We start from the raw sequence: 27,897 nt of genomic DNA, 5'->3' as shown, positions 1-27,897 counted from the left end.
ATAGTTGTGTTGATTATTTTGGACAGTGAATAGATTATATATATACATTTGTTTATTTTTTTTAAGTATATATATATATATATATATATATATATATATATATATATATATATTCTCCCTTGGAATCCCAGAACCCATTGTTGAAGTTCGCTGCACAATGTGAAGCTTTAGCCGTGTTTTGGGAAGCAGTGGTTCCGTCTCTTTATTCAGCATTTCCCAGCAGTGGCTGCATGGCAACTGCGTGGTTGCCATCAACACTCGGCAGCACAGTCAGCGCCGCTGGACCACTTGTATACGTCTCTGGCATCACGGTGGACACAGCGGTGTTGAGTTGAAGCAGCTTTATTTACACGAACTCAGGGCAGCGAGGGAGTAACAATGTGCTGTTGAACAGACTGAAGGGTGATGGTGCTGACAACACAAGCTCTTTACATGGACATGAAGTGTGAAGTGTCTGTGAAGCCACTTGTTTGTTTGCAAGATTAAGCAAAAAGAAACATCAACATTTCATGGCGGAGGTGTAGAGATGATCCAGAGAGCCACGGCTTTTCAGTTAAAGGAGAAAATCCCTTTTAATTTTTGAAAAGATTCAGCGGCTGACTCTCGGCTATTTTGGCTGTTTGTCTCAAATGTCTCATGGCACAAATTTGTTTGTTTATTTACTTTAAACCAGTGTTTTATCGCTGCTCTTTTGCATGATTTCATCCTAGTTTGGAGAGTTTCCAGACAAATCCTGACCATTCTTTGCCTCGGCTTCTCTCTTCAGATTTTACGTTGGTTCTGTATTGAGTTTTTTTGCCGACTTTTAACCAAACTTTGGAAACGTCTGCACAAGTGCAACACCATATTTGTGTGGATGAAAACGCTTCCCCGACACATGGCTGCACGAGGTTGACCATAAAGTGACGGTGATGAACTCGGACGCTGTTTAAAGCGGGAGTTTCTGCTGGAGGTAGTCGAGAGTCCTGAGCCCAAAACATTGTGGAGGTTAGTGAAGCGCTGAATCTAGAGAAGGTGGAGCCAGAAAACAGTCTGGAGCCCGTCTCAGCCGCGCTCCGTCCAGGTCATTCCCATGTGACTGGTGTCAGAATGGTCTCCCCCAGATACGCCCGTGACACGCCGCGGATCTTCTCATTTCCCCTGAGCTGCGTTTCCACCCGAGAAGGCGGCACAAATCCTTGTCCAGGCTCAAACCATCTGCAGCTCAGAGCGACGGCAACAGCTGGACTGGACTTGAGCTGACTGACTCCCACGCCACGCCCCTCCTCTGCTTTCAGTGTTTGGCTGCGTCCATTTCAACATTCTGGTCCGTGTGGATCAGACCCAGCTTGTACCACATCCTCCACGCTCCGGGAATATTTGGGGGGTGGGGGGGAGAGTCTCATGGTTCAGGATCATAACTGATCAGTGCAGTCAGAATGGGAACAGGGAAGGACAAAACTAAAACACTTTCTTTCCTATTTTGAGGGCGAGTGAACCGCCATACTTGAGGATATAAGCAGCACTTTGACTCCTGTTGCTCTTGTAATGTCATGATTCCCTTTGCTAAACAATGAAAATAGGTCAGATTGTTCATGTTGCCGAGCAACCAAGAGTATTGATGCTTGTGTATACATGTGCGCTCAAGTTTGTGTGTCCCGCCTTGGTGGAGTGCGCAGAGCAAGAGCGGATGTAAGGAAGGAATTTTCAGGACAAACATTTCATCTTCACGCGGCGGCTACGTTTGCCGTGCATGTGACAGCGGCGCACGGCACTGTTTTGTTGGGAGGAAATGGGACTCAGATGTGTAGAATACGTCCGATAAACAACCTGCAGTCTTTGGACGCCTGACTCCAGATCTGACTTGGATTACGCCGCCGTGTCCCCGAGATCCAAATGAGAAGTGAAGCTTTTGCTGGGACGTCTTGTGACTGCTGCCAGGAGGAAGTCTGCAAACCATTTAGTGTCCCAGTGTTTGGGTGACCTGAGGTCAGGAGTGAGCTTCACGAATGGCAAACCCAGTTTCATGTCAATAGAACTGGCTCCCTTGACTTCGTTGGTCTTGGCTCCGCTGCGAGTCAATTGCAAACTATTTCATTTTATACTCACCCTGTATGTGATTCATAAATATTGCAATAACTGTGTGGAAAACATGACATGGTGGCCCTTTATTTCAAGGTGTTTTTTTCCAGTGTATTTGATTCATCGGTTTAACTGACTGAAGATTAAAGAAGTAAAAGAAGGAGGGAAAGGAAAATGACTCATGAGTTGGCTTTACAATTCGAATGATAATAAATTATGAAAAAAAGTACAGTGAATTTCTCGTTTTGCTCAGAACACATGAGGGCCGCAGAGGTCAGGCAAAGGGCCGAATGTGGCCCCCGGGCCTCACTTTTCGCTCGGGCTGGATGATGTTGACTTTTCCTCAAAGATCTAGTGGAGGGATCTGATCCACGGCCGGGACAAACACCCGAGGCCGTTCCTGTCCATCAGAGTCAGACCTGGTTCCACAGCTGCTGCACCGGTGCCATGTCACCAACTGTTTCTTCTTCTCCCTAGGTGCTGAATATGAGGGCGCCACATTGTGTTAAAACAGCCCCAGTGACCACCTGTGTTCAGCATCGACCAAACAGCCAGACTGAGGTGGAGCCACTGGAAAGGAAGTGAAGTTCGCCGGCTGTAACGCGGCTCCTCACCTGTGTGTGTGTGTGTGTGTCATCACCGCAGGTTCAGATCCAGGCCCAGACGTGAGTCCAACACATGGCAGTGGCTCCACTTCCGATGGAGCCCAGCGGGGTAGAACACTCTCTCTCTCTCTCTCCTTCTCTCTCTCTCCTCCCTCTCAGTAGTTCCCTCTCTCTCACCCCACTCTCTCTCTCTCTCCCCTCTCTTTTGTTGCTGCCCGACACTTTCTCAACAGTTGCAGAGAGGGAACTGATATTCCATGTGTGCACCACTCCCACTCTCCCTGGACTGAACTGTACAGGACCATGAGCTCCGGAGCTTCTCTCACAGACTGGTAAGACGGCGCTCTCTCTCTCTCAGGGATGCACTGTTGAGTGTGTGTGTGTGTGAACCAGAACTCTTTAAAACTAAGCTTCACCATCAGACTGACTGTCTTTCTGCCCTCGGTCCCTCTTTCTCTCCCTGGCTCTGCCTGGGTTTCTCAAGTTACCGGCTTCTTCCTGTTGTTGTGAACCCCGTGGCTTTTTTTAAAGAGCTGTACGAGGGCGCTCCCACGCTCTCCCAAACAGACAAGAGTCGGAAGGAAAAGTGTTTTTTTTTTTATCCTCCAAACGTTTGTCCCCTTCAGACTGAAGCGACCTGGGACGCGTTCCTGCTTTCGTGCCGGCGCGTCCTCTTTGATATTCCCTTCTGCTCTGGCTCGGTGAGGTGGACGAGCAGCTGAGATGGTGAGAAAATTGGAAACAGAGCCACCCACAGTGGAAGTGAGTCAGCCCAGCGTTTCGCATGTGTTGACTTTGGAAAATGGCAGGAATGGAGGGGGTCTCTGGGAAGCAGGGACATTGTCGGAAGAAAGAAAAAAAACAGTGAGATTTTTGGAGGGGAGAAGGAAGGCAGGGGGTGTTTACAAAGGGAGGGAGAGTCTCGTGTTCTGGGAGGTTCCCCACTTTCTCTCCCTCTTGAACTCATCGCCACTTCAACCGAAGACGAGCTGGATGCAGTTGTGATGGTGTTTTTCCATCGGCTTCTCGAGCAGCTCCACACCCTGCTGGAAAGCGCTCTTTAAATACACCGCCATTTTGCTGAATAACTCTGGGAGGTGATGGGAAGAGAAGCCACTGTGTCCCGGCGTGTGCTCAGGAGCCACCCGGGTGACCACATGACAGCGGGAATCCTCCCATGGATCCTGCGTTTCTCAGGTGGAGAGCTCCTGTTTTCCCGGCCAATACAAGCGGGTGGCCTGTGACTGGTCCCGTGTTCCTTCCTCATCCCTCCCTGCCTCCAAGTGGCCTGTGTTCTCAGCGATAAAGGGCACTTCCTCTGTCTAGAGGCGAGCGGAAGTCAGTGTTTCCCCTGCAGCCTCGCTGCTGGCCACAGGGATCCACTTCATCCAGGAGCCACCGGCTCTTTCTGGACTCAACTTCACGTGAACTTTGCCGGCTGGTGGCCTTCATGAGGAGCCACCTGGGAACCAGTAGACCCTTCGACTCTGTGACCCGAGGGGGGGCTTGCAGGTCAGAGGATCATTGGTCAATTGGACATCTAATTCCTGCCAGTGTTTTGTTAGAACCCATTTTACCCATGAAGGTCAAGGGTGGAGCTGCTGAGGCCGCACCAGCTCAGATGACCGGGCTCTCCAGTTAATGAATTGCCCAGGTGCAGGTCCCACACTTCTGAGGCTCTTCCTGAGCCACAGCGTCTTCTTACGCTGTGGTGTCTGCGCTGGAAGTGTCCCAGTTGATCTTCATGTGGTGGAGCTTCGAAGCGACTGATGCCTCCTGCAGAACAGGTGCTGATGCTGTCGAAGATGTGCGTCTTTTTCACTCACCGGGAGAGGTCACTTGTCGTGGCCTGCATTTGTTCATAGTGCGCGTGTGTGTACGTGTTTAGCGATTCTTGTGAGGACATTTTGCTTCGTGCTGACATTTGTGTGACGGTCCCCACAAGCCTCAGTTTGAGGGTGATTCTAACTGGGTTCCAGTCTGGTTCAGGCGAGCCATGTGTTTTGGAGGGTTTAGCTTAGAGTGAGAGGCTGGGGAAAGGGCGATGGCCAGGAGAGGTCCCTCCTTGTGTAGCTGCACGTGTGGGGACCAATTCTTGTAAACACACCTCCTTGTGGGGACCTTTTGAGCCCACAAGTTTATGCAGTAATTTGGGGATTAAAACTTCAAAATGGAGAAGGGTGACTTGAACCTCCACTGTCTAGTGAACTGAAGGAGACCTGCCACTGTTCTGTCACATAAATCCAAGAAGACTGAATCGAACCCTCAAATGTGAGCATCAGTTTTGGAGCAAACGTTTTGGGAGTGATTTGAATGATGAAGAGGTCATGGGTCAAGAGGGGTGAGGAGGTCAGCCTGGGTCCAGCGGCTCTACTTAGAACAGGATATCCTGCTCGGAAAAACCCATCTGTCTCTCTCTCTCTCTTTCTTTGCCCAATGGTCAAGTCTCACGGCGGGCAGTGCAGAGACGGCTGGTGTAGCCTTTCAGTGAAAACAGAGAAAACACAAGTGCCCGACAGTGATGCTTTGCTTCCATCCATCAGCCGTGGCCTGATCTCCTGATGTGTCCAGAGGCGGGGCTTCGATCTTCAGACTGGATCTCTCCAGACTTGATCTGCTCGACCCCCCTACCCGCCTTGAAAGCCTTTGCCTGGTGCTGAACGGATCTTCTGGTGCGGTTTGCTTCACTCTTTATCTCTGTACAGAACCACGGCACAGACTCAAGTTAGTCCTGTCAGTCAAGTTAGACGCCGCATTTCCCAAATGTTTCCCAGAGCCATAAACGCGGCCATGTCTGACTTGAAGAAGGGAAACACACAAGGTTTTATTGTCTTGTGGCCACAAACATCTCCGCTCTGTGTTTAAGGAGCAGCACTGATGTGTGAATGACACGAGGTGATTGAAACATCATGTGTTTTGCTGTTGGCTTGTCATGTCATCCCACAAAGAGCTTGCTATTGTAGCTTTTGTGGCTGGAAGAATTGGGGGCGGGGTTCGGATTTCGATGAGATGTTCCCATACCATTCAACGTGAGTCACATGAGTGAATGGAAATGACGATGCCCAGTTTGTCGCAGTGTTTCTGGACGTTCTCGTTCCCCGGTCTGAGCTTGAATGAACCTTGAACCATGTTTATTCCACCGTCTGTTCGGAGTCACGCGCTAAGGCTGGAGTCTAAACGCCTCATTTTCCGTGACTGACTTGTCAAATTGAGGAGAAAATGATGAAACGCGAGATAGCCGTGCTAGTTCTGCCGACATCTGCGTGTTTTCCGCGAGCATCTCTCACACCTCTTGCGGTCCAAACCAGTGGGTGTGAAGAGGATGTGACTCGACTTGTGAGAGAGTTTGTTTACGTGTGTGCATGTGCTCTGCTGGTGGGATTTTCCTGCCGTTGCCATGGTTTCTCTCTTTGTTGTCTGCAACATAAAACGTCCACCGGGCGATAAGGACCTCTGCAGTCGAGTGCGAGGTCAGTGGTTCATAATAATAATAGTAATAATAATGATAGTAATGGACCAGATGAGCCGAGAGGCAGGTAGTTTACTGGTGTGGTGTGAGACACTGTGATGCTGCGCTAAAGGAGGTTTGTGGTCAAGTGTGAAGCCTCACGTTGACCCTCACACGATTGCTATTTTTAAAATCCATATAGCCTTTTTTTTCGCCCCTTGAGTGAGTGGGAAACCAAAACGAAACTTACCGGCAGGATTTGAGCATTTTAAGCTGCAGGACTCCCTCATGACCTTTGACAGAGGATCGATCAGGCTGAGCGGACGGAAGAAGGTTCATGCATCACGCCACCATCATGAAGGGAGCAACAGAGCCCGAACCCGACACACAGAGGCTCCGCTTTCCTTCCACCCTGCGCTTCTCTCCCCTTCTCCTGCTGTCTCTCCATGCTGCATTCTTGGCATTCCTGCTGGCTTCTTGAGGGGAAGGACCCTGCTGATAGACCGAGGCCAAACATTATTGCAGCGCTCTCTGCCTCTCCTTTGCTTTCATCCCTTCTTCTTCTTCATCCCCTCCTTCCTCTTCTCGGCCGCACATCTTTACAGAGAGCGGCTGCTCCTTCTGTAACTCTGTTAAAGAGCCTTACTGGGACCTCAGTGTTTCGTCATGAGTGGAAATAAGGGCCACACTCCTCAGTAAAGCTGGTTCGTGTTTACACAGCCACATGTGCCGTGTTTTTAACAGCGAACCAGCGCCGAGCGGAGCAGCCCGCCAGCTGTTTCAAGCCTCTTCATTTCCATGGGAGAGAGTCGCTGCCCTGCGTCGAGCCTGCTGCTTGTTCGCTGAGGAGCAGCACCTCATGAGCCTGTGGCATTTTAAAACATCCCTCTTGGTCTAGTCTCAGTCAAGCAGTAGTTTCAGGTGCGGCCATTACACCAGTATCTCAGCAAGCAATTCCAGAAATCCCAAAATCCGTCTTTCTCATCCAAATACACATGGATGACGGAGAAGAAATCGCTTTCAAGTCTTTAGAAGTGGTGCAAAACACAGTGACAAACTCTTGGAACAAATGTTCAAATAGCGCAACACGTTTACAACATTTCAAACAAATTTACAAACTTCCTGAGCAGACCATTTTTTTTCACAAGTGCAGATTGTAAATGTGTTTTTACAGTTTGTAAACATTTTATTTTTTTCGCATTTCGTCGCCTGCGATTGCTGGAACATTCCAGCAGCCACTTCCAGATCACGTCCGTGATTTGGTCCCCTCCCTTTTCCGTGCGATACTTCGGAAATTGGCGTGAACTGCAAGCGCATTTCCAGTCTCTGAACAAGTTTGTCACTGTGTCTTCGGCACCTCTCCGCCTCCATAAAATGGTGCGCGTCAGGTCACAAGACTGGTTTTCAAACGATCAAGCGACACCAGTTGGAAAACGGAAAACCCCAACACAGGTCGGCGCGATGCTTCTCTGCATGTGCTGCGAGCCCTCTGACTCATACCAGTCGTCGAGTGGCTTTTCCATCGATTCCACTTTCTGTCCCTGTTCATCAGAACATGAAACCGACGTGCCACCATTGACGTCGACTCATTTCGGTGGCGCGTCACAGACGGACCTGATCCTGGCGTCTATATGTTGCCGTATTCCGCTCCATGTGAAGCCTTATTGGTTGCAAACCTTCAGGCGGAGGAAGCGGTGGCACGCGCCAGTTGGAGAACAGGGAGCGCCACAGACTGCTCCACAGTCTCGCCAGCTGCTTCCATCCTTATTCCAAACGCAGGCTCTTTTTCCGGTGTCCTCTCCGTCAATTTCCTCAAACCTCCTTTATGTGTGTCGCCGGCGGCAGCGCGTCTGTCTGGAGGTTGTCGGCCGGCACCATCTGGCCCTCAGCATCCAAAACCCACTGGCTCCAGACTCCTCACTTCACTGTCCCCAGCTGATAGGCAGAAGAATATGGGGATATATTCGTGGCTGTGTTGAGTTGGGAGTGGGAGCTGCTCCCAGCATTGCTCGACAGCGTGATTGTGCATGTGGGAATGCACACAAGTTCCCCTTTCTATCGCTGCCTGCGCTGCTGCTTTTCTGTGGTTTTGTTATTTTTGACTCGAAACCGGATGTGATTCAGACAGCACGGTGGATTGTGTCATTGAATAGACAAACCACACACACACACACATGCGAGCAGGCCTCCTGTCAGCACACATGCCTTTCATATCCAACGGATGTTTAGACATCCATCCATCTTTGACATTTCTCCGAGTCAATTTCGAAGCGGCTGACAAGGGCCCAACTGGTTTTCTGGAGGCTTTTTTTGAACCAAAAGTCCCCCGGTTGACTCCTCCACGACTGGTCACCTGACCAGCGATGTGACAAAGAGATACTGGACTAATTCTTGGAAACACACCTACTTACGAGGACAGTTTTGCCAGTCCCCACAAGCCTAAATAGGATGAAGACATCAACATAACCGGGTCATTATTATTGGTGGATGTTTGGTCATTGTGCTTCGAGTGTTTTAAACACATGTTATAAAAAGGAAACACATGTAAGGAAGTTTAATATTTTATGAGAGTTTCTATTGCACTATGAGGGAATAACATCTGCCAGAGGAAACTATGATTTTTGCCAAAACATTTCAGCTAGCAAACTAAAACTGTATCATCTCAAGTCGCTACACTTATTTTCCCCCACTTTCACAGCAAGTCGAGCTAATGTAAATTCTGCAGACAAAGACATTGTTTATTTTATTGGCGCTTGAGCAAGTCGCAAGTGCAGCGCCAAAGTGGTGCGCAAGGTTTAACAGCAGATGGAGCCACAGTGTCGAGGTCATCAGCTGAAACTCTGGGAGCTGGACCCCAGTTTCAACGCAGAGAAATATGGTCTCGTTATTCGAGCACATTTAATTTGACATTGAACAGGTGGAAATTTTGAAAGTAGTCGGACCAGTTGGAAAATAAACAGGAAAATAAATGGGGTTAAGTCTATGTGATCTACAAAGTGAAAACTGCTGAGGTTTTATGACTCATTCAATGACAAAATGAACACCTGCATGATGCTTTTATATATGATCATTGTTGTTGTTAATACAGCACTGCATCTTAGATGCCTCTTGTCCAGAATAAATACACTTGTTGAACAGCTTTTTATTAGCTTTTTAACTATTTTATTTTATTTCAAAGCACCTTCCTCGTGGGTGGAACCCCCACTGACCATGGCAATAAATTCTGATTCTGATTCTGACTCTTCATACGAAACAATAGTTGCGAATGTGCGGCTGAAGTCGAGTCTATTTTTGGTTGGCCCCGCCTTGCTGTCTATTTCTGGCGGGTGGGAGCGGAGAGGGCGGGGCCGGTCTGGCAGGGGCGCGGTTTTCGGTCACGTGACCCGCGGTGCCTGCCTTCTTCATCCTGCTGACAACATCCTCATCCCCTCCGAGGACTTCAGTCCTGAAATACCGAGCGCAAACTCTTCTCTTGCCGGACTAACTCCGTGTTTATGGACGTTCCGGGAGGTCCCGCGCGTCATGGTAGGAAACGCTCTCGTGTCCTGTTCTCTGCTGCCGACAACCGTGGGTCCCAGTTAGTCAGATGATGCCGAAAAGCAGGTGTGTTCCTCGGTTTTAATGTGACTTCTGCGCGTCGTCACCAGGAGGTTTGGATCACTCGACACTGTACAGGAAAGTCAAACGTTTCTGGTTGCTTCAATGCTATTTTATACCTCACAAAAAGTTGGTTCTCACCTTCTTTTGTTGGTTGCAAAATGCTCGGAATCGCCTGAAGCAAATGTTGGAAAAGTTTTTGGCATCTCTTGCATGGGGTCGTTGTATAAGATGAAGGCCTCAACACTGTTCAATTCAAGGGTATTTCCAGGTCAGGTGTGAAAGTTTGACTTGCCCTGACTTCAGTGACACTATGATGAGAGCAGCTGTGGAGAGAATCTTTCTGCTCTTCCTTTGTTTTTGTGTGGTATAAAAGGTGCCGCCTGGATTCCGCATGAAGCGCTGTAGATCATTTTGTTTGCTGTGTTTTTTTTTCCATGTGAAGTTGATCATTGAACGCCGACAAAAAATAAGTCGATGAGTGACTTGGTTTTTTTTTTGCCCCCGCAGATGGAACCCCCTCCTTCTGGAAGATCCTAAAGAAAGAGCGACCTGAAGGACGGTGTGCTTCATAGTGAGTCATGCATCTCCTGTCATGAAAAGCAACCGTGTGCCTTGAATGGTTCCTCACACTTAACTCAGGCCTGTTAATGTTGGACCACAGCTGTCAGCATTGAAACATTGTTGCTGCCCGAGTGCAGTGAACCCTCGCTTGTCCCTGGTTTTTCACGCACGAGTTGGACTCTGGCTGTGGTGACAGCAGTTTTTCCACCCTGATCTAAGCCGTCGGACTCAGAGAAACAGCAGTAAAGTACAGAACAGGTGTTGGCCTGGTTGTACAGCCGTGCGTTTTCCATGTGTCGCAATAAACACCATGCAGCATGTTAACTTGACTTTGTCTGAGAACACAGTATGAAAGCTTTTCCCTCCTGGTGCAGCATTCAGATGAGCGCTGACGGAAATTGACTGGTATTTTACTGGTAGTGAAGGGAGATCCCAGGAGATAAAAGAGTCTGTGCCTGCTGTTGACTTTTTGTTTTGGCAGTGAACTTCTCACATTTAGTTTTAGAGCGTTTATACTCTCTGAATCCCAGTTTTCGGACGCGTGCTGTGTTCACGTCCAAGGAGACAGGTTTCCATTTTCATTCAGAGAAACTCTTATCTTGATGGCAGGTTTCCCTCCATTGTCTTTCCGTTATGTAAGTCATCGTGGCAACGTCAGCAAAAGTAAACAAAGGTAGTGCTGACTGCCATGAGAAATCCTCCTTCCCTGTGAGCCGGCGATACCTCGAGCTGCTCTTCCACCCTTCAGATACAAGTCAGCGCTTTGTTGTTTTTACTCCAGTTTTCCTCGGTGCAGCGAGCATGTGATCGACGCCGCTCTGTGAATGGCCGCTGGCTCTTTGTGTGCCAGGCTCAGCTGACTGTGTGCGGCGTGAGCAACTCGGTCAAACCAGTTCTCTAAGAATGAAAAAGAGGAAATCATTGCAGCCAATTCACTGCAGAACCTGCTTTTTTTTTATTGTTGTGGCGTTGATTTCATCAAAAACTGAGGGTTTTTTTTTGTTTGGTTTATGCAGCGTCATAGAGTGCTTTAAACTTTTACTGGTTTTCAGAGATCTAATATTTCATCTCAACCATTGGAAGCCTGATCCAGTCCAAAACAATGTGAACGTTCAGATGTTTGTCAGAAATTTGAACTGAATCGGCCATTTTTCAGTGTGTTTTTAAAGGGGCCGCGGCTCAGTTTCACTGAAGCGGTGTTGGTTTCCTGGGCCACCCGTGAAAGCTGGAGAATCTCAAAGGTTGCTCAGACCTGCTTCTTTCAGATCCCCCCCCCCGCCGCCGGTCCTCACATGTACAGTCACTTGGGAGTGAGGGTTCTGGAACAAGTGAGCTCAGGCCACAATCCTTTTGTAATTCCTACAAAGGGATTTGAAAGTCTTGCTTCAGCTGTGTTCCGCAAACATACGATTCATGTCACTTGCACTAATCCTTGCTGGGCCACTTCGGCCCCACGCTGAGGAATTTGGGCGGTCGGGGGACGTGGCCAGCAGCGTCCTCGCTGCTTTTAAGATCATGTTCCCTCTCACAGAATTGTTTTTCAGTTCCATGTCACCTGACCCGTGTTGTGGTTTTTGCGCCGCTGAATGGTTCCTTCTTCACGCTTTGATATCAAGACGCGCTCCGGTATCACCATCAGCTCCAACATAATATCATCGACTGTGTCCACTCGGACGGATCGTGTGGTTCTGTGAGGTCCTGTGCAGACAAACTGCGCGGCGGCTGTGGTGGCCACGCTGGTAACAGTAGACGACAAAGGGGGCGGTGGCTATTTCGGAGCCGCCGAACAAATGGCTCAATTGTGCAGCGGCTCGGATCAGGAAATCACTTTGTGTGGGGTTAATGCTATGTTCTCTCAATGAGGTCGTGAGTCGGTCCCCTCCTTCTTCCACGCCAGCTGCTTTCTGTTGACGTGAAGTCACATTCATCGGTGATGTGAACTGACCTTTGAGCCAAAGGCTCCTTGCTGCGGTCAGCTGGGTGACTGCTGTTTCTGGCCGCAGACGTCTTTCTCACCCACCTGAACACACAGCCACACACCATGTAGTCACACTTTACTACTGGTGTTTCCAGAGGTTCTTTTTTTTTGGGGGGTTAGTGAATAAAAATCCAGGGTTTTGACTTGTTTTTTTTTTTAAGAAAAATGGGGCTGAGATGTTCCTCTCACAAGCAGATAACAGGAGGTTATTTATTGAGTGATCAGCATTTCTAGGAAACAACTGTTTCATCAGCTTCTCTTTTGTGTTATTGACTTAGTCCCTGCTTAAAAAGAGGATGTGTGCAGGCTACAGTAAGAAAAACACATCTGAAAGCCTCAGCGTGATTCTGCTTCCTGATGCTGCCCATCAAGTGTTTTGACCTTCTTTTCCTGATCGATCCACTCAGACCTTTGGCGAACACTTGGCGGCGTTCACCCCAGATCACCGAGGCCACTGAGGCGGATCCTGCAGCCGCTGCTGCAACGTGATCCTCTTTCATTTGAATAAACTGCCTTGTGTCTCATGTGACGTCCAGAGCTCTTCGTGTCCAAGGGACAGATGAGCGTGTTCATTTCACATCGATGTTTGTGTCAGTCTGTACGACGTGGCTTGGAGCATAAAAAACCCTTTTGTCTGCTGGATTTAAACGGGAGGCTATGACATGTCATGAGGCAGTAATTACCACTATCAAATAGTAATAGCTCGACTACTTCCTGTTAGGACTCTCTTCATTCACGCTTGTGGATGAAGTTTGTGCAGAAGGTGAAGTCAGAAATGGCGTGTTCCTCCGTATGAACAATCGGCTGAAGGACATTGTGTCTTGTGACCACTCTCCGCTGCCGGTGCCTCACTCACCGCTCGTGTAAATGGACTGTTTGTGACCGCGGCCTTGGCTCCAGCTGACAGTCGCAGCTCCGCCCCCGATGACGTCGCTTGACGTCGGATTTTCTAGTCAGACGGAGGGAGACTTGTCACCACCCCAAGTTCCAGCTTCCCTGAACGGAGTTCAGAGTAAATGAAATCCCTCTGGATCGGACCCGATACCGATACCGATACTGGCCAATATCGGCTACCATCCCGCGCGGAATGGATGACAGAATTATCTGTTTTCAGTTGATTCTTTGGCGAACAGTCACCTGAAACAACTTGGATTTTCTTCATCTCCGTCACCACAGTGTGACGTGGTGCGTCTGCAGACGTGTGGAGAGCAGAGCGTACAGAGCCCAGGACCAGTGAGAAGGGCGAGACCAAGCCCGAGACCCAACTGAAGTTACAGCTAACTTAGTTTCAGTGAAAGCATTTCACTTCTTGGTTTATTTTCAAACTGCCTTCTATTTCATCTTCAGTCAAAAGCGTGGGAGTCTATATGACTAACAGACTAATGCGTCCGTGTTCGGTTCGTGACTCTGTTAAATCGAGTTCGCCAAAGTCACTTCAAGCCTCGTAACTGCTTCCTGGAGGCTGGGAAAGCGATGTTTAATAGATAAATGGTGTCATGAGGGAACAAGTGTTGGGGGCCGAGCCGAGCGTGTGCGGGAATGTTAATGCTTTCTTTCTCCTCCCAGACTGGCGGGCGTGACTGTGCATATTCATGAGGCCGCTTCCTCTGACCAGGCTGGTGACACTTTAGCTCAGAGCTCCAGTACACAAGTGTTCTGCCTGCGCCTGTGCGTTTACGGCAAATGCAAGGACTCGTTGCACTTGAGCTTCTCCACACATCCTGTGGAGCGCCGGGAATGACTAAGAGCCTGACGGGAACGGAAGCAGCAATGCTGCATCTGGACATTCTGAAAGCGAGGATTGCACAACGTATTCCAAACTCAGACAACTGCAGTTGAAAAGACACAGAACACTGTGGTGCGGACGTCAGGCCTAACAGACATGCCGTCGACGTAAACACACACTCACGACCAGCCTGAACGCACCGAGCAGCAGGTGAAACAAGAGTGCAAGGCCTCAGTCAGCAGCGGCGTTGAGTTGCTTTATCTGTGCTGTGAAATGTGGAGAATGTGTTTGAAGAGGGAGAGTGAAGAGAAGCAGACTTGCGCGCGTCTCAGTGTCAGTACAAACTCTTTCAGACGTTGGTCGCGGCGGCTGATGCGGGATTCTCATCTGGCGACATCATAGTCTCTGTCACCCCCCCGAAATGAAGCTCAGCGCCAGTGTCAGGCCTCTCAAAAGACAGAAATAGGCCTCCTGAGAAGGTGTATCTGGAGCGCGGTTTTTCTTCAGTCTGTATTGACATTGCTGCGGAGTGTGCAGCTCAAACGCACACCTGGCGCTCCAGGCAAGTTGTAACAATGAATCACGGCAAAGATGACAGGGACTCTCGGAATGTTGAGGTGGGTACAGCGTGTGTGTGATGTAAATAGGCGCATGACTGGCTGGATTCCTGTAGCACCTGTTGCACTGAAGCACAGCTGGAGCAAGTATGTCATTCATACTTCACACAAACAAACAAACAAGCGCCTCTGAAAGACGCCACGTCTTTCACACAAGTTCCATTTGTTTAAGTCCTGTGACCTCATTTTGCCTGACACACACACACAGGTTGGATGGTGTGCATTGCCGAGCCATCAGACAGCGTCTTTTTGGGAGTTTGTTATCCATGAGTTAGTTCATGGAAGTCCATGCAGATGTTCATCCAACACAGTCAAAAATGACCAGAATTTCCCTGGATTTTTTTGTCTTCTGCGTGCCAGAAAACCATCTTGATATCTGACTGTCAGGTCCACCAGCAGATGACTGTTGAAAAGAGGTCACTCTTCTGCAACTCATAACTCAGTCCGTGCTGAAGAAAAGCCTCACCGCAGAGCTTCCTGAGTCTAAAATAAGCAGATCTGCTGTTGCAACAGCCCTTGCTGTCAGCTGAACAGGCAAATGTTGGGAAATTGGCTGCGGATTCTCAATCGGAAAAACATGTACAACGCTTCAAATCCATGAGTTAGTCCGCGGGGTGAGTGCACTTTTCCAGTGTGTGTGTGTTGATGGTATGCAGAGTACGCTCTTTCCCTGCGCCATATTTCAGCTCCGACTTTGGCTTATAGAGTCAAATGTACTTGTTTTATTTCATCCTTCAGCGTCCCGGGAATGTTGTGCTGAAAATCTGTGAGGGCAGCATTGGGAGTGTGCTGAGGAAATGCAAGTCTAAACTCAGCTCTTAAACAGGAAGCCACCCTGCTTCGCTCATTGTTGTGTTTTTATAGACTTGACTTCCTGCCGGCGCGGTGCCCCTGTTACCACAGCTACGCTCCCTGCTGCCAATGGTGCGGACTGGCTGCACGTCTTCCAACTGCCGTTGCTGACCAGCACGAAACGCACCAACCCAAGTTCAGTTGGAGATGATCATCCGCGGCTGGATGTGTCATCACTTCCGAAATCGTTCTTCCGTTTCAAATTCTTTGTAAGTCGCGCGGTGCGATTGGCAGCATTATCTGTTGCGCAGAAGCGAAAGAGGGGAGTTGAAAAGAGGATGTTGCCTCAAGTAATAGATGACTGAAAGGGAGTGGAGTGGTGTCTAATTTTAGATCCGAGGCGCAGAAGCGCGTCTGGGTTTTATGGTGTTGAATGTGATCGTGGCTTCATCCTGTAGCTCATGTGTATTTGTGCTGTCATTCTTGTTTGGCAGGGAAATTCCCCACTTTCTTCTTGTCTCATCGTAGCGCTGGCACACGGAACAATCTAAGACATAGACTTGTTGCTCCAGGATGGTGACGGAAAACCAGCCGAGGCCTGGGAAACTTGACCCGCGCTGCATTATGCATCGACCTCCTCGCCGACTGAGACACACGCGCGCTCGCTGACACTGCAGGCGACTTTTTCTCTGCGCACCATTTAGTCAGACAGGACTTCAGAGCAAGCAGTTCGCTTCCTGTCACTGAGGAATTTGTTTATTTTATTCACTGAATAATACCCCTCTCCTTTGCCAGCGAAATGCTGCATAATTGGTTTACGTACAAGAATAAGAGTCTTAACACTAAATTTGTGGACGGTAGAATGTTGGCTTTGTGTTACCGGTGACATAACAACGGCCTGTTTCCGGAGGACTCTGACTGTCATGGCTGAACAACCTGCCTGTCTTGTTTGAGGCCTGCGTCTTGGCAGTTTCATCACCAAGATTCATCTTATTTACAGCTCTAAACTCGTGTGACACAGAAGAAACCCTTTAAACTGTTGTGCTCCGCTTGACGTGACGTCGATCTGTCTTCCAGTTGTGACTGGGTTCATTTGAATCCACTGCTCAAGTGACTTTTATTCAGTGTTTTGTTCTCTTTATGACTGTGTTTTCAATGGAAAGAACGTGTTTGTCCGACTCCAAAAAATGAGAAAACCTAAAAATGTCACTTGAGAAACTTCGACAAAGCAAACCTCACCCTCACTTCTGCTGTGGACTGGAGCCTCATGTTCTAAGGAAAAGTTCCAAATGTCTCACGATGGCGGAGATTGTTGCTCAACACATGGTTTGTTAGTCTTGTGCAATCCTCTGATCTATTCCTGTGTTTCCATCAGCAGTTCCATCCAGTTACTTAAATGGGCTTCAACATCTTTTTGAGGATTTTTCCGTGCCGCTCTGATGTCGTGTTTAACTGAAAGAAACTTTGTAATATGCGACACCCTTCTTCACCTGTGTCTTCTGTTCGGTGTGAGATAACATTTCACCTTTAGTCGTCTGGACTTTCTGCATCCTGCTCTCAAGCCCAGACTATTTTGTTTGTCATCGGTCAGACCTGTTCAGTATTTACACGAGCGTCTGTGTCTCCTCCCATGTGTCTGCTGATGTGTCATGCAGTGACCAGCAGCTTCATGCCGCTGCTTGTTCGCAGGTGGCGTGGATGCTTTAAACTCGGATTTCGTTCGACGAAAAAATTGCTTCCAGAGAAGTTCAGGAACTCTTCTAAGTAAACATGTCTAAATGTGTTCTCGATGACATCACTGGATGACTCCTCAGATGTTGGAACAATAGCCCCTGTGTAGGTTCACTTTTTGCTATTTATAACCCACGGAGAGGAGGGAAGAAGAGACGCTGGTGTAGCGTCTACGTGCCTGCGTCGCGGCCTTTGTCAGACTGTTCTCATCCCTGTGATAAAGGCCTTGTTGGCCATTGTGTCACAGCTGAGAATAAGTGTGTGTTCCAGTCATGGTCGGCATCCGGACAGTCTCTGCGTTCGTCGCTCCTAATATGGAGGAGCGGTGACATTGCAGAAGCAACACTCACAAGTACACATGCTCTGGTAAAGTGACAGGCTCCTGGGTCCAACTGCAACTGGTTTTTGGGTGAGGCAGAGTGAGGCGTTTTCCTTTGATCATAATAAATAAATGACTTGTCTCTTCCTCCTGCTCCTTCAGATTGTTTGGGGCGTCTGCGGTGCATTGCTTTCTATGGATCTCCGGATAGGAGAGCGGAGGATGCGGCCTGGCTCAGACACAGCCCTTCTCACCCCGCTGCATCCGCCTTTACTTCTCAGCCCTTTCCCCTCGCAGCCCCGCACCACCTTCTCTCAGCAGCAGCTGCACCAGCACATACGGGTAAAAGCAAGTGGAATCCGCTGTTGTTTTGACCCCGAGTTCTCACCCGTTTGTGTGCGGGTTCAGTTCAGTATGGAGCAGAGGAGGTGGGAGCAGGAGCATCACGAGAAGCAGCAGGAGCTGCAGCAGCTGAAGCACAAAGACAAGAGTCAACAGAGTGAGTGCGCCGTTCTCCCTGTTCAACCATGACATATAAGCTCCCGTCTCTTTCAGGGTTCGCAGTTTGCGCTGTGGAAGAAAGCAAATCGATTAAAGCAAGTCTATTGAGCTTCGGCTGGAACTAGTCATCTGGCCTTTCTGTGAATAGATAGAAATAAAGTGGGTTTAATTCGCACAATAAATTCGTCTCATGAGGCAGAGTGCAGCTGATACTATGCCTGTCCTGTTCTGCTGCCGAAATATAACCCACAACAGTGGAATTTGAATGTATCTCTGGTGCTGGAGGTCAATATTGACTCGGAACACGTGGGCACCTCCTCTCACCTCAGTGTGCACTTCATGAGACGCGCACACACCGCGCTGATAAGAGCAGCTTGGGACGCGGCGCTTCCTCGCGTCGTGCTGCAGTGGAGCGTCGCAAACGGGTCTCATGGCTGACGTGTGTGACAGGTGCTGTCGCCAGTTCGCTGGTCAAACAAAAACTCCAGGAGGTGATTCTGAAGAAGCAGAAGCAAGCGGCGCTGGAAAGAAGCAACTCCAACTCCCTGGCCGTGACACCAGTCGCTTACAGGTGACCACCTTCACGCTCCATAACCAGGAAACGCCTCCCTCACTGAACGTTTCTGTGCTGACAGAAAACTGGGCCCAGACCCCGGTGTTCCCTCCCAGCCCGCCGTCACTTCCCCCCCTCCGTCTGAAGGTGCCGAGGGGACGCCGCTCCGCAGAGCAGGTAGGGCTTCATGCAGCAGTGCTGGAGTGGGCTGACGGTACAAGACCTGTGACATGTTTTCAGCGTCCGAACCCAACCTGAAAGTGAAGCACAAACTGAAGAAGCATCTGAACACTCGCAAAAGCCCGCTCACTCGCAAAGAGAGCGCCCCTGCCACGGTCAAACACAGAGTCCCCGACACACTGGGTGAGTCTCACACGGCGAGAAGGAAAAAAAAAAAATACCGCTTTTAAAACTCTGAACACACCATTTTTTTAATTTCTTTTTTTTTTTATTTCAAAATATTGCCAGACACAAACTACGGGAAAAAATACAATAACAAAGTAGAATATAAACAATAAATAAAAAAATGACAGTTTTATCGAAATTACAATTAAAAAATAAAGTCATTTCTATAGACACAAAGTGACAAATAACAACAGTATTGAACTCTCACCCTCCCCGTTGCTTCTCATGCAAAGTTCAGACAATATCTTCAGCAAAAACAAGATTGTCTTCTTTACCAAGTCATAAGAAACATGAGATGTACAGTATATAATAAACAAAAACACCTTTAATGTGTACATATAAAGGGATTCCGAATGTTTTCAAATGTATTTTTCCTCCCTCTTAGTGTATATGTCATTCTTTCTCATGGTATCATCCTTTGGATCCACTGGTTTATTTTGTGAACATTTCTCCACAGTACAGCAATGCATTTTTTTGCAACTAAAATACCAGGGAAGATCTCATGAGATTTGTTTTTGTGTCGTATTTTGTCCTTGTTTTTTTTTATGTCTTATTTGATGTCTGCTTGATCTCCTCCAGAATCCTCGCCCAGCAGCAGCAGCACACCGGTCTCAGGGTGCAGTTCCCCCAACGACAGTCTCCCCAACGAGAATGGACTACTGCCCTCTGCTGGCGGACTTTCACATGAGGTCAGCACCAGAGTGTCAGAAAAAGCCGCGCTGACCGTGACTTGACTGGGATGTATATGTGGCTTTCTCTGCGCCGTCGAGGTCACGCAGCATCTGTCAGCTCAAACCCGCCTGGGTCACGTTGTCCTCCTCCTTCGAGGAGGCACCTCACAGTTCCCCTCAGAGTTTGTCATTTCCCGTGCTGCGCTCCAGACTAATGACATGTTTAAAAGAGCGGCGCAGGCGATTGCTTGGCTCCACACGCTCGTGCATCATTGATTTAATCACAGGAGCCACTGGTCTGTTGTCACGGAGGACGTGTGCCACCTTTGGTTTGAATGAACTCATGGCTGTTTGGCCCGCAGGCGCAGAAGCTGCTGCTCAGGGACGGCACTATAGCCAACTTCACCATCCAGAGCCCCTCCACTCTGCCCACCATCACACTGGGGTTACCAGCGCACGCCCGGGTACGTTGCTCCTCACACCCGTGAGATGTTGTCTCCAGTGGTCAGTGCTCCGCAGGAGTCTTGCGTGAGTCAGTACCAAGGTGTGTGGCTGGATTTGTGCAGGCTGACGGAGAGCTCCTGAACGTGGGGCAGGTGCCGCTGGTCGCGGCCGCAGGCTCACAGGTTTTCCTCCAGCTGAACCGGGAGGAGCAGGCTGCTCAGGTGAACCCTCACCTTCCTGTCATCATCCTGGAGCCCTCCGGACTGGTGCGCTCCCCCATGCTCACTGGTGAGGCCCCTCCACTGCACACACATTGCCATCTAGTGGATCTGTTTGGTCTTGTATTTTCAAACTGAAGTTGTTACATGTTGAAATTAGGGATGGGATTCAACTTAAAAAAATAATCTAAATACAAATGCCACATTTTTCAATGTGAATGAATTTGGTATGTTACTGAATCAAATGATGGACCCATACATACATTTAAACAATAAAATATTGGTTATTTTGCATCAGTTTGACAATAAATATATTCAAGTTTTTATATCACCTTATTTCAACTAAATCTCTTTTAATTTCTTGAACGTATTTGTATCAGAATTTCAATTTTATACAATACATTCAGAGTAGTGGAAGCCCTGGCCATTGTGGAGTGAAAAACATCCCTGAACAAACAGATGCTTTTGTTTGCTTTTGTTCAGGGATTCCTCCATGTTTGTTGTTGTTGTTCTCATCCCAGCTGCCACGTGTCTTGTGCATCAGTGGGATCAGTGGAGCAGGAACTCCTACCTTACAAAGGTTCCGTGTTGTCTGGAGAGCGAACTGCTACATTAAATAAAATAATTTTTTTTTTCTAAAAGGAAAGAAAGAAACAGTCAATTCATTCAAGGTAAAAACCAAAGGCTTTTTTTCCTGCGCAGTTCCAGGTCTCGACGGCGTCCCTGTGCAATTCAACTCGCCGTTAGACCAACTGTCGCCGGCCGCTACTCAAGGCCACAAGCCACTCAGCAGAACTCGGTCAGAACCACTTCCTCAGAGCACTCGGGCCCTTCATTCACATCTGCTGCAGCAGCATCACAACACACAACTACTGGAGAGACTCAAGCAGCAGACTCACCTTGGAAAGGTAGGAACCGCTCTGCGGCAGGAAACTCACCTCACTTGCATTGGTTTTTTTTTGCCTGAACTTCAACTTGCACATGAGCTTTTTGGCTTGGCTTTTGGCATTAAAAAGAGAGCAGTGCTCAAGCATCTGGTGAGGCCTTGGTCTTCCAGGAGACAACTCACCGTAGGATAGGTGTGAGACAGGTTCAGAACTAGTGATTAACCCTTTGTTTTCAACCCACAACTTCTTCACAAGACCTGCGCACAATCGAGTGTCCGTTGTTTGTGCAGCTCATGTCCAAGTCGAGTGAGAAGCCGAGGCTCCAGCAGATCCCTTCGGAGGACATGTACCCAGAAGACGGTGGAGGGAGCTCGCCCACCGAGCTGGCCTATCAGAGCAGAGGGAGGGCTGACTCTCTGAGAGAGGCGGAGCCAGCCGCCTCCAAGAGCCACGAGGAGCAACTCCACCTGCAGCACGCTCTCATACTGAACCAGGTTGGGGAGCCAAGCTCACCTTCGGTCAGCTCACGACTCCAGTATTGAGTGGGTTCTCTTTGCTGCGGTTTATTGCAGTCACTTTTGTGGGAGCAGCAGAAGCAGCTGCAGCAGCTCCATCGACAAATGGAGACGCTGGCGGTGCCCATGCTCCGAAACAACGGCAGTCGAGGAGGCTGCGGCGCTCTCAGTGTTCACCGGCCGCTCTCACGTACTCAGTCCTCTCCAGCCTCCACCTCCCTGTCTCTTCCAGAGAAGCACCTGAGTCTGGCGGGGCAGGAAGGAGGCTTGAAACTCCGCTTCACGACAGGTGAATAGGACAAAAATGTCTGTGTCCGACTGTGTGAAGTGAAGGTGCTAAACCATGTCTCTGCAGGCCTCCTGTACGACTCTCAGATGCTCAAGCACCAGTGTGCATGTGGGGACAACAGCAGTCACCCGGAGCATGCTGGGAGAATTCAGAGCATCTGGTCTCGACTGCAAGAGAGAGGCCTGAGGGGGCAGTGTGAGGTACCACCTCTCTTCTCATCCACCCACGTGGAGCATCCCGTTCAGTTGCTTGACAAAACGCGTCCTTGCAGACCATCCGCGGACGGAAGGCCACGCTGGAGGAGCTGCAGTCGGTCCATTCAGAGCGCCACGTCTTGCTGTACGGCACCAACCCGCTCAACAGACTCAAGCTCGATAACCGCAAACTGGCCGGTACCAGAAACAGCTCCTCACTTGCATCGCCGCAGCAAGAATGGCACAGTAATATGTGTCTGTCTCCTCAGGAATTCTGTCCCAGCGGATGTTTGTCATGCTGCCGTGTGGAGGTGTGGGGGTAAGCAAGAAGCATTATTTGTTGAGTCCAAGTGTTCAGTCTTCAGGTCCATTTTAGAAGGATGACTTTCTTAGACCAGAGCGGCCGAGTTGTGCGAGACAAGAGTCTGAAAATGGCCAGTCAAGTGTTTTGTAGTTTGGGGCCTGACAGCACAGAGGAATCTGAATGATCGCACCCAGCTTCAGGAGTGTCGGCCATGTTTGGTCACTCACTGGCACACAAGTGTGTGACACAACAACAGGGGAGAAGGTACAGGCCAGTGAGGAGAACACGGCTCAGACTGAAAGAAGAGCTCCAGCGGGATGGTCTCGTGTGTCGGTTGGGTCCAAAGTGACTGACTCAATGCATCTGTCTTTGCACTGGCAGGTGGATAATGACACCATATGGAACGAGTCCCACACGTCGACGGCAGCACGGATGGCCGCGGGAAGCGTGGTGGAGCTCGCGGTCAGAGTTGCCAAGGGCGAACTGAAGGTCACCCTCTCTGCTGTATTTTGAACATATTGACTGGATCACTGTGTGGAGGGTAACAATGGAATGGAAGGCTGTGTCCCATCTCTCACCCTAACACCGGGTCTTGACCTGAACCCTGGGTTCTGCGCGTCACGTGTCAGTGTCACCGTTCACCACTTGAAATGATCCCTTCAAACCGCCGGAGCTGACTTGAAACCAAGTGGGAATATGACCTGTGGATAGATTTCCAGGACACCAAAGATGCAAGAGGTGGCAAAAACGTTGGTGCCATTTCCAAAACATCTCCAACACTCGATATGCAAACAAAACACAGCACGGCAGCCAATGACACGTTGTCTTTACACGTGACGTCATGAAGCGTCGTCCCAATTCTTAGGGACGTCAGTCACTTCACTCGGTCGTCGGAGGGCACTTCATTGTGGAGGGGGCTCAGAACCAGCGCTAGTGTTAGTGGGGGATATGGGACACAGCAATCGACAAAGTCACGTTTTTCATGTTTTTAATGGAGTGGAAAAGACGTCTCTAGTGTGACTGCGGTCTTAATACGTTTCAGATGGAAATGATACACTCTGGTAGCAAGTTCTACTCTTTTATTTTATTGTTTGCAATAGATTCTGTTGTAGCTTTAGCGACCGCTGCATCTCATCCAAAGCAGTACCTGCAGTACTCTCCCTTTCTGCCGACTTATTCGTCCTGTTCTCAACGCAGAACGGCTTTGCAGTGGTCAGACCCCCGGGGCACCACGCCGACCCCTCCAATCCCATGTAAGTGAGCCGTCTATATGTTTGTTTGTTTTTTGTTGTTGTTGAATCCATGAGCAATTGTTTTGTGTTGGTTAACCGCACGGCGTCTTCTGTCTCCGCAGGGGGTTTTGTTACTTTAATTCCGTGGCCATCGCCGCCAAGCAGCTCCAGCAAAAGCTCAGCGTCAGCAAGATCCTCATCGTGGACTGGGTACTGAAGTTAGACGCGTGTGAGTCTCACTCGGGGCTGCTGTGGTGCTGACATGTGCTCCGGCTGGCAGGATGTCCACCACGGGAACGGGACCCAGGAGATCTTCTACAGTGACCCCAGCGTGCTCTACATATCTCTCCACCGCTACGACAATGGCAGCTTCTTCCCTGGCAGCGGCTCCCCAGCAGAGGTGCGTTTGAGAGGGGACTAGTGATGAGGCTTCGTGAAACAGGAGGTGGCACTCATGGCTTAGAAATGATAAGATGTTTCATTGGGAGGGTTGTTCTAGTGGCAGAGAGAGCCACCTAGTGGGCTCACTGGCCTCGGATCAAGTTGAGATGGAAGACTTGTTGTTGCTTGTTTGGGGGATTGAAATAAATGTCCATGTTTTTCTCTTATTTGCCCGGAATAGTTTCGGATTGTTTATTTATATAATGTATTGTTGATGCAAAACCAGTGAGTTACAGAAAGGTCTTTGTTGGTTTCAGGTTGGCTCAGGGGCAGGAGAGGGCTTTAACGTAAACGTGGCTTGGACCGGAGGACTGGACCCGCCGATGGGTGATGCTGAATACCTGGCTGCATTCAGGTAAACCCTGACGTGACTGGGCCGTGACACTGTCAACGTCAGATGGGACCAAGCCGGTTGGCTCTGGTGTGTGTGTGTGTTGTCACCTGCAGTAAAGGAAACAGCATGAAACAGTGACATCATTACGACAGTGCTGTCCAAGCTCCTCAAGTCAACTGGGCCGTGCAGCCAGTCTGTGTTCTAAATAGGCCTGTGGCCACCACCTGTTTTAGATTGTAGACACAAGCCTGGTGACCCGCCCACAATCTTCCGCCTCCTTGTAAAACTGCACGCAGTCACGGAGCTTTCCCGGGTCCAAACTCAGAGTGGAGCTGTCTCGGCCTGGTTGCATGTTCACCCTGGTCCTGTGAATGTGCAACCAACCCGCCTTGTTTTCCATCCACCCCCATCGCTCTCCTGCGGTGGTTGATCTTCAGAGCCGCCGCTGTTTCCATGAGCTGATCTGCTGCTGCTGCTGCTTGTGTTGTGTCCTGCACCCGCCTGACTGTGAAAACCTTCTTGGAATCTTCCCAGTCGAGCAAACAACACGCAGCACAGGATGGCGTCAACTTCCCTCCACTTCAAATCTGCTCTCTCTCTCTCATGAAGAGGAATGATCCCTTTTATCTCTGCGTCCACACTTTCGGGGATGAGGTCATGCTGTCCATCTGCATCCAGTCATGACAACAGAATGTGTTTGTGTGTGTGTGTGTGTAAGCGAGGAGGTCTCCAAAGTCCCCGGGCGGAATGATGAAGGTAAATGGATCCCAGATGGACTGGTTTTCCTCTCCGTGTTGTCAGTGACAAGCCTCTAATGGGAAACAGACTGGCTGGGCTCGCCTTTGAACTCTGCCGAGAGGCCGCCCGGAGCCTCCCCCCGCTGCCAAAAGACAATAGCACAGAGGATAGAGTCGTCTCTGACTGTGCTGCCACAGGAGGCAGTCGGTTTCTGCAGGTTTCCTGCAGCCGAACTTCTGTGTGTGTTGATGTTTCGCTCGCATGTTGCTGCTCCACACGGCCATTGACAGTCTGCTGTGTGACTGCAGAGCAGTGGTGATGCCGGTGGCTCAGGAGTTCTCCCCCGATGTGGTGCTGGTGTCGGCCGGCTTCGACGCTGCCGAGGGGAACCCGGCTCCTCTGGGAGGGTACAAGGTCTCAGCCAAGTGTGAGTGCTGCTTCTGATGACTAGGATCTTGGTCTGTCTCCTCTGACTGACAGGATTCCGTCTCCCCAGGCTTCGGCTTCCTGACGCAGCAGCTGATGTCACTGGCCGGCGGGCGTCTGGTTTTGTCTCTGGAAGGCGGCCATGACCTGACGGCCATCTGCGACGCCTCTGAAGCCTGTGTCGCCGCCCTGCTGGGGCGTCAGGATCAGCTGCCGGAGGAGGTTCTGACCCAGAAGCCAAACGCCAACGCCGTGGTCTCTCTGCAGGCCGTCATCAAGGTTCAAAGTGAGCAGCGTTTGTCTTGTCTGCGCCAGCGGCCCGGCGTGAACGCTGACCCACTTCATGTCTGTGTGCGGCAGGTCAGTACTGGCCGAGCGTGAAGGCGCACGGTGGGTCAGTGTGTCTCTCCTACCGCGCCGCACAGAGACGAGACTGCGAGGAATCGGATGCCGTCAACGCTCTGGCCTCGCTTTCTGTGGGCGTTGTGAAGAGGTAGGTGGAGGAGACGGAGGCTCCTGCCCTGGGACTGTGATGTGGAACCTCTTGTCTTCCAGCCCTCCGGAGGAGCCGATGGAGCACGACAACCAGCAGGGTCTCCTCCACTGAAGCGCCTCCTCTGCCGCCGCTGTGCCTTCTCACCTCACGCCTTGACTCCCTCCAATCCAACACACCAAAGAGCCTGCGCCAGACTCTGACTCCGAGGGAGCGTCAGCAACACTCCTGTCCTGGTGCAGTGGCCGCGCGCGCGTGACCACTAGAAGAGAGCAGCGCGGCGGGCCAGCGGACACCAGGACACAACTGTGGTTTTTATTGCACTGTGCATTCCAGAATGTGAAACTAATGAAATTCCAAAGCTCTGGGAAAAGTGAGACGTGATTTGAACTGCAATGTCTTATGAAGACTCACTTAACAGACAAGCATTGACCAAAATGCAGTGCTTTTTGTACTTGACAGTTGAAGAATGGGTTTCCTCACTGCTGTTTCATGTCTTAAGCCAGAGTCACCGTCGAGTGCCTTGGATTCACATTGAACTCACTTGGGTCTGAAGAAAACAACGAAGCTTCAGCTTCAGCTAGAACCTCACTGTTGGCCAGTTGAAGCTCCGAGCGCTTCTTCCCGACTGACCCCAGTCTTTGGTAGCAGTACTGCGAGTCCACTTCAGGGTACCGCCAGTGCCTTCTGCGGAACCTGTGGCCTCACTAAACCTGCGCGCTGCACTTCTTTTAGAAGGTTGATAACCTTCTGCGCTGCAACGACAACACAACCCCATGGAAACAAAAGCTGAAATCCGCAACTGTGATTGTATAGAGTCAGTTTACACAGTTACAGAGTTAGTGATGGGTGTGAATCTCCTGACAATCTTGGTCTTCAGAAACCTCAGAGCTTCTTCTGCCGCCGCTGGGCTACTTCATATCGGATGGTGCTCTCACTCTTCTGACCCGTGTCTTATCGACGTGTCCCAGCTGGGGCACCCTTGTATACACTATATGTACACTGTAAATGTGTGTAATACCCCAGACGTCTTACGCAGAGGCCAGACCCGCCTCCTGCTTCTTACTGAGGCCGTCGTCGTGTATGTGACAGTGCACATAGGTGTTTCCAGACCAAAATACACACGTGCCTTGCTGCCGTGGCTCGTCCGTGTATGGGTGACCAGTGACTAACTGGAGCGACTGTTTCATTATCATGTTTTAGCTCGCATTTCTTACCACATGTATGTATAGAAAGATTGGTCTATTTTGTACTGATATTTTTTCCCTCCATTAAAATGTTTCCAAAACATGGATGGATCGTGTTTCTATGTCTCTATTCATCTTTGAATATTTGGTGGCGGCATTTAAATGTTGTCTTTTACAGCTGATCTTTTTATTTGTTTGTCTCTTTTTCATCACATTTTTGGGGTTTGAAGAAAAATGAGGCACAGGACATGTTGGACATGGAAGCACCAAGAAGACGGGAAAATCGTTCTAAACTGGGGTCAGTGTCCGATCCTCACTTCCCCACTGAGTTTGAGGAGCAGGAAGTAGGAAACGTGTGACTCTACTCCGGAGTTTTGTCAGCCATTTTGATGGGCTTTTATTTTGTTGTCTGTTTCCAGTTCCTGTCGACGTTCCTCCGGGCTGCAGCTGGAACCCATCCTGCAATCAGCTGTCCTCCTTATCTGCTTCCTGGGTCCAGACTGCAGGCGCCTGCTGCTTGTTGTTCCCTGCCTGGGTGAGACCTTCTTGGTTCTCTTTGTTTTATATGTTTTTCAAGGGTGTGTGTGTGTGTGTGTGTGTGTGTGTGTGTGTGTGTGTGTGTGTGTG

The 27,897-nt window shown here is 49.7% G+C and overlaps 1 protein-coding gene across 5 annotated transcripts; it reads left to right on the top strand.

Annotated features, from left to right (window-relative positions):
* The first annotated feature begins 362 nt into the window (after nucleotides 1-362).
* hdac7a (histone deacetylase 7a) lies at nucleotides 363-27,845 on the top strand. 5 transcript variants are annotated; one of them, XM_053849110.1, is made up of 26 exons: nucleotides 363-2,622; nucleotides 2,707-2,998; nucleotides 10,222-10,285; nucleotides 17,601-17,780; nucleotides 17,847-17,937; nucleotides 18,390-18,510; nucleotides 18,575-18,669; nucleotides 18,733-18,855; nucleotides 19,477-19,586; nucleotides 19,931-20,032; nucleotides 20,135-20,300; nucleotides 20,933-21,138; nucleotides 21,408-21,611; nucleotides 21,690-21,921; nucleotides 21,988-22,121; nucleotides 22,193-22,313; nucleotides 22,385-22,434; nucleotides 22,801-22,908; nucleotides 23,617-23,672; nucleotides 23,774-23,861; nucleotides 23,932-24,051; nucleotides 24,350-24,447; nucleotides 25,473-25,591; nucleotides 25,661-25,876; nucleotides 25,951-26,083; nucleotides 26,146-27,845. In XM_053849110.1, exons 4-26 carry the CDS (start codon nucleotides 17,634-17,636, stop codon nucleotides 26,195-26,197), a joined length of 2,892 nt encoding a protein of 963 aa, XP_053705085.1. In that variant the 5' UTR covers nucleotides 363-2,622; nucleotides 2,707-2,998; nucleotides 10,222-10,285; nucleotides 17,601-17,633; the 3' UTR covers nucleotides 26,198-27,845. The 5 variants fall into 5 exon arrangements, with proteins under 5 accessions (XP_053705085.1, XP_053705084.1, XP_053705087.1 ...); XM_053849109.1 differs by having other exon boundaries at nucleotides 363-2,998; XM_053849111.1 differs by lacking the exons at nucleotides 363-2,622; nucleotides 2,707-2,998 and adding an exon at nucleotides 9,418-9,639 and having other exon boundaries at nucleotides 19,937-20,032.
* The last annotated feature ends 52 nt before the right edge of the window (nucleotides 27,846-27,897 follow it).

This window comes from Synchiropus splendidus, chromosome 18, assembly GCF_027744825.2.
Source record: "Synchiropus splendidus isolate RoL2022-P1 chromosome 18, RoL_Sspl_1.0, whole genome shotgun sequence".
Classification (NCBI taxonomy): Eukaryota; Metazoa; Chordata; class Actinopteri; order Syngnathiformes; family Callionymidae; genus Synchiropus; species Synchiropus splendidus.
The sequence above is the reverse complement of the archived record's forward strand: the minus strand, read 5'-3'. Positions and strand labels throughout refer to the sequence as shown.

Bases quoted from the DNA above. Each gene is read 5' to 3' on its own strand.
- hdac7a (XM_053849110.1), top strand. From the start codon at position 17,634: ATGGATCTCCGGATAGGAGAGCGGAGGATGCGGCCTGGCTCAGACACA. The intron at 17,938-18,389 runs GTGAGTGCGCCG...CGTGTGTGACAG, and splicing joins CAAAGACAAGAGTCAACAGA to GTGCTGTCGCCAGTTCGCTG. The intron at 21,139-21,407 runs GTAGGAACCGCT...TTGTTTGTGCAG, and splicing joins AGCAGACTCACCTTGGAAAG to CTCATGTCCAAGTCGAGTGA.